This window comes from Gallus gallus, chromosome 2 (assembly GCF_016699485.2).
Source record: "Gallus gallus isolate bGalGal1 chromosome 2, bGalGal1.mat.broiler.GRCg7b, whole genome shotgun sequence".
In the NCBI taxonomy this organism is placed as follows: Eukaryota; Metazoa; Chordata; class Aves; order Galliformes; family Phasianidae; genus Gallus; species Gallus gallus.
Genome location: NC_052533.1, coordinates 76,391,555 through 76,397,554, shown reverse-complemented (window position 1 = coordinate 76,397,554; position 6,000 = coordinate 76,391,555). Strand labels below are relative to the sequence as shown.

General features: G+C 37.3%; 1 protein-coding gene across 1 annotated transcript in view; it reads right to left on the bottom strand.

Moving 5' to 3' along the window:
* Positions 1–569: 569 nt before the first annotated feature.
* The window catches only part of DNAH5 (dynein axonemal heavy chain 5), a 127,863-nt gene continuing 122,432 nt past the window's right edge, over positions 570–6,000 (bottom strand). Inside the window, exons 78-79 of the mRNA XM_040695761.2 lie at positions 5,577–5,808; positions 570–3,895 (exon numbers count right to left, since the gene is read on the bottom strand). Coding sequence (XP_040551695.1) covers positions 3,744–3,895; positions 5,577–5,808 — 384 coding nt within the window. The 3' untranslated portion in view covers positions 570–3,743. The remainder of the gene's footprint in view (positions 3,896–5,576; positions 5,809–6,000) is intronic.

Here is a 6,000-nt window from a genome sequence, read left to right as displayed (position 1 = left end):
CAGAATCACAGAATGGCCCAGGTTGGAAGGGACCTCAAGGGTCATCAAGCTCCAACAACCCCACCACAGGCAGAGCCACCAACCTCCACATTTAATACTAGACCAGGCTGCCCAGGGCCCCATCCAACCTGGCCTTGAACACTTCCAGGGATGGGGCGTCCACAACCTCTCTGGGCAGCCTGTTCCAGCACCTCACCACTCCCCCTGTGAAGAACTTCCTCCTGACATCCAAACTAAACCTTCCCTCCCTCAAACCATTTCCTCTTGTCCTGCTGTTATCTACCCTTTCAAAGAGTCAACTACCCTCCTGTTTATAGGCTCCCTTTAGGTACTGAAAGGCTGCAATCAGGTCACCCTGCAACCTTCTTTTCTCCAGGCTGAACAAGGCCAGCTCCCTCAGCCTGTCTTCATAGGGGAGGTACTTCAGGCCACTGATAATCTTTGTGGCCCTCCTCTGGACCCTCTCCAACAGCTCTGTCTTTCTTGTACGGGGGGCCCCAGACCTGTATGCAGTACTCCAGATGGGGCCTAACAAGGGCAGAGTAGAGAAAGACAATCACCTCCCTGTCTCTTCTGGCCACCCCTCTTCTGGTGGAGCCCAGGATACCATTTGCTTTCGAAGCTGCATGAGCACACTGCTGACTCACGTTAAGTTTTTCATCCAGCAGGACCCCCAGGTCCACATATCCACAACTACCAACCATGGTTACAAGTAATAGATTCAGAGAAGATATTCCCTAAAATAAAACTAATTCAGTAAATAGAATGTACAATAAATTATTGTGGCGATTCTGATCCCTTCTACTTCTTCTCAGACTTTTTTTTCCTTCCCAATTACAAGAACTCATTCAGCCCCATGAAAGAGAGCAATGTGCCGCCCTGCTCATGAAGTACTATTTTGAGACAGCCTCTGGCTGTACTGGACTGCAAACACTGAACACAAGGGTTGGATGATATTTCCATGGCCTGATTTTCCATCTGGTCATTTGTGTGTTATAGAGAACAGAAACAAGTGCATATCCAGAGCAAACAACTAGCTCACAGAGCATTTATTTATTTATTTATTTATTTTATTTTTTTCCCTCCCCATAAGGATTTCATTTCTACTGCATTTTGTCATAGATCCTTCTCTTCTGAAATTTCTCCTATTATGCACGTATAATGCAATTCTTTACTGGCTTCTAATTTTATCCAAGGAATATCTTTATTGGTCTTTTCTAATTAAGGATTACTACACAAAATTTGGAGACCGAAATGAGAAAACATACCTTAAGCATGAAGTGATTTCTTATTCTTTGCAAGAATTCTTTCTTTGTTGGGTCACTTTTTTCCAGACTGATAGAATATCTTAAAAATATTTAAAATGAAAAGTCAACATGTCTCTGTCTACTCTGATTTATATTTTTGAGCTTGATTATTCTTCAGTAGAATGTCAAGAAGAAATGTGAAGCAATCTATTTTATGTGTGAAATGAAGTAAACATTTTTCTTTGAAGGCACAAAGTCATTTCAGTTTTGACTGCAATAATTTTTTTATTGTCTGCACATTTTCTGCAAAACATCTCAATTGAAACAATACTGATTTATGTAAGTTCATAGAAAAAAAATTGATTTTCACATATGATGACTTGGGAAAGGGAGAATTTTTGGACACATTTTATTTCACAAAGCATTTCTAGACATGCTTTGCACACATTCTTTTCACAGTCTTATACAAGAGCTAACAGGTTTCATCATTTCTCATTATTTACTCTCCTAGTAAATATTGATCAGATTAGCAAGGAAACTGACAGACTTGGTTTAGAAATATTCGTGGTGGGTGGATAGTTGTTCTGGATGATCTTGGAGGTCTTTTTCCAACCTTGGTGATTCTATGATTTCTTACAGCATCTTTCCCAAACCAATCTAACAGATGAGTCTATAAATAATAGTGTAGAACTGATATCATGCCAAAAAGACAGCTTTACAAGGCAGGGCTTGATCTGTTGAAGGCAACCAGTATACGCACAGGTCAGAGATTGCCAAGAAAGCCCATTGTAATGAGGCAGATCCAAGGTCAAGTCAGAAAGCCAATAGAGTATGTGAGGGGCAAGGTCTGGACTACAGACATGGGCACAGGCACAGCTGCAGTGTAGCTGCAATTAAGCTCCTTGGTGTGGACCAAGTACACAAACTAAGTCCTTGGTATAGACCAAGGGGTAAGAACCTCACTTAAACTGCTTCCAGTGCAAGGAGAGGCAGCCTTCAGCGAGACTTCTTTCCAGATCTGCAGTTCTACCAAATTGTACACAAGCCCAGGCCCAAAAGCCTCTCAGAGAGCAGGTTTATGCACTCAGAACCCAGACATGATCCTGCATTTCAAACGAGCTTCTCATAAAACCATTCCATCCTTATCTTTTTTGTTTGTTTGTTTGCAGGCACCTAACAAGTTGATGCCAAACCTTATAAGAAATTGAGGTAGGAGAATAGAAATAACAGTGACTGCTTCACTGATCTATCAGCCTTCAGCATAACTAGTATCACCAATGTGTACTCATCTGGAGAACTTCCCTATACCCTGTGTAAGCTTCATAAAAAATACCACTAAAAAAAATGTGCGTGGAGTTAATTCACTGACAATTACTTTGTGTTTTGACATCTCCACACAGTATTTCTTATCTTCCTTGCAGTATTAACTGGTACAAAAAAAATCAGTCTGAGAAGTGCTATTTGAAGTAGAAATGACTTGAAAATTCTTAATGTAGATGATCTGCACAAGGACATTGTGCATCTTTGAAGGAAAGGAAGGTCTTGGTGAAAGACATGAGTTTACGGTAAGTTAAGTTAGAACACTGATGTGCATTTAGAGGACTTCCTGGAAACTAAGTAGAGGGAATAACATTTCTCTTTGAAGATAGATTCCTATGTGGACCTATCTAGCTGAAATGCAAAAAGACTGCAGCAGACATATAAAAATAGAAGAAAAAAAGGACAATATAAAAAAATCAAAATATTGCATAATTATAACAGAAATAAAGCTAAAGTTGTTGTCATACAACTAATAATCTTGATGAAGGCTGACAAAAATCCGGTGTACTAGCACACAAAAATTAAAAAAATAAGCATTCTTATAGAATGATCTTCTTCCTCTCGAGTACATATTTATAAGTCATGAACCAGGTAGTGAGGAATTCCGGCAGCTGGCAAATGCTTGTTTTTGTATGTTATACCATGAATTTGTTCTCCAACAGTAGTGGAACAGATGCAACATTGTTCCAGTCTTACTTTCCGTATTTAGACAGCAAGCAAACTATAAACAATCAGCCACAAGACAATCATGGAATGTCATCACGAAGAATATTAACTAATACGAATGATCAACTCAGCTTAAATTGATAAATAATGCATTTAGTTGCTTGAAGGTAAGCCCTGAAACAACCATAATCAAGCACTAAAAGGTAACTATGTTCAAGTCAATCTTTATTCAAGATAAAATAAAGCACACAGTAGTGAGATAGGGAGTCTAAATATTTATCATTAAAAGACAGATATCAAAGTGGTGCTTGAATCAATTTAACAAATTATTATTACACTAAGTATTAGTCTATGTAAGCCTGTTCACCAAGTTCACTGAGAATGATTTACCAAAATTACCATAATGGAGTCTACGACTTAGTAAATACATTCTTATGAAGTGAACCATCCTATATCTAATTGATGCAAACTTAAAATCAGCAAAGAATACTCAGAAACCTTTTTTAAACACTATTTGACATCACAGAGAAGTGCTACCCCACGCAGTACCCAGTGCTCTGGAGGCTGAAGAGTCCTAAGATCCACAGCAGCAATGTAATTCACATCTGTTCGAATAGCCTTCTTGTAGACTGGACACGAATATAGACGTGGATCTTTTGAAGCTGAGATGATAGAAAATATGTAGAAGAAAATTAAACTGGGTTATAAAAACAGGACTTTAGTGGACTGGGCACAAGGAAATACAAAACTGAATCAAAGTTCAATCTCACACATTTCTCTACCACCAAAGAAAAAATTTTTACTTGATTTTTGCACTGTTCACCACCGTGCTATTGCTGATGAAGGCTACATACTCCTTGAAATTCTGGGAGATTTAGGATTTAATGTCAGCCACCAGAAACAGGATATAGCAAGAAATGTAAATGGACACTCTAGCCAGATAAGCACAATTACAAGTTCAACCTGCCCATTGAACATTAGGTATTAATAATATATTATTATTTTGTCAAAAACAAAACAAAAAAATATATGGAAAAACAGTGAACAATCTGTTTTGAAATGCATTTAATATTCCAAACTATAAATCACTGACTTCTTCACTTTGGAATCAGAACAATACTCTAGTCTCGCTTAATATTTCAGTGTTCATTATTTGGTGTATTGGCTGCTTTCACAGTGATTACATCTCATAGAATATTACCTACACAAAACCCTGGCAAAATATCATGTAAGCAGGCTCTGCTTCTGGAGATGGAACACTTTTCAACACAAGTTTCTCATTTTACACTCAGTATTGGGTATTCCTATCCTGTTGCACATTTCTCTTCAATGGCCCTTCCTATTTTACACACACATACCACAAAAACAAACATTAATCTAAATCATACATTTCCACAAAACAATTTTTTTGTTGTCTTTTGGCCTTCTAATTTCCTTTCAGCTCTTACAGCCCTTTTCTGCCTCAAAGACCAAAATGTGTGATATTTCATCACATCCCTCCACTGCTGCTTGTCTGTGTTAACTCAGCATAGCCCAGTCCAGGAGAAAAAAAAAGTGTAATTTTATATATAAACAATACACATATAATACATTATCCTTAAATACTTTAAATGTATGATACACTTTATATATATATATATCTATGTTGAGTACACATATAGTTATGTATATGAAAAACTTGTACGTTACATTGGCTTTTAGTGTATGGGAAAGGTTACTTGTGTTGAGGTTACAGAGGTTAAAGAGTTTGTACGTATAAATTTTGATTCAAACATTTTCTCAATCTAGGATCTGCATTCTGCAAATATCCAGATTTCTGATCTATAAGCCATCATATCAAATGTTTAACAAGCATTTCAAAATATTAGTGAGCAAATAGACTAACTGACTCCAGCACCACACAATACCCATATACTCTGAGAAAAGTAAGCAACAGTATCTCCAAAGTTGTATATTAATAGCACCACTAGCATGTATATTAATGTTACAATTATAAATTTCTACTGGGAATAAAGACTTTTAGTCACAATGGAAGTCTGAAGGCAAGCATGTTTGTCATGAGGCAAAGAACAGTTCATCTGTAATATGTTTTAGAAGTTCTTAACACAATTAATCTTAATATTAGAGCAAGAAGTACCCATTATTAATTATCAAGGAATGCCAATAGCTTGTTTTTTGTGGAAGACTAATTAGTCTCCCTTGTTGAAAAAGATTCAGTATGTTTACATGAATAGGATACAGCCTGATGAAATTCCTGAAGCCTAAGAGTCTTTCTTGCCATTGAAATAAAAGGGTGACAATGAAGTCTATCAAATTAATGTATTTTACAGTACAACTACTTACTGTTATTCTCTGCATATATCCTTATAACTGGCATCATCTCGAAGAGCACCTTGGGCTTAGATTCAGTCAGTCTCATGTTTCTTCTGTCCCAGCTAGCTCCTTCCAAATACAGCCCATACACGTAGACACCTTCCACAGGAGGGCTTATGATATCATCCTTCATCCATTTAGTGACCTCATTGCACAGTACTACACTGTCCAGAGCCCATCCTTTGTTAGCCCTTGTTATTTCCTGCCCAAAACAGATAAAACTATGAACCACGCTGACCATCATAGGTACCTACTGTTCTCTTTTAAAGCAGAAAGTAGCTCACTTGCTAAAGTGTGCTGAGAAAAGAACACAATCACTAAGTTCACAGAAACACATACATTAATAAATGCTCCAAACTTCATACTTGACAAGTATAAATAAATCAAACTCAGT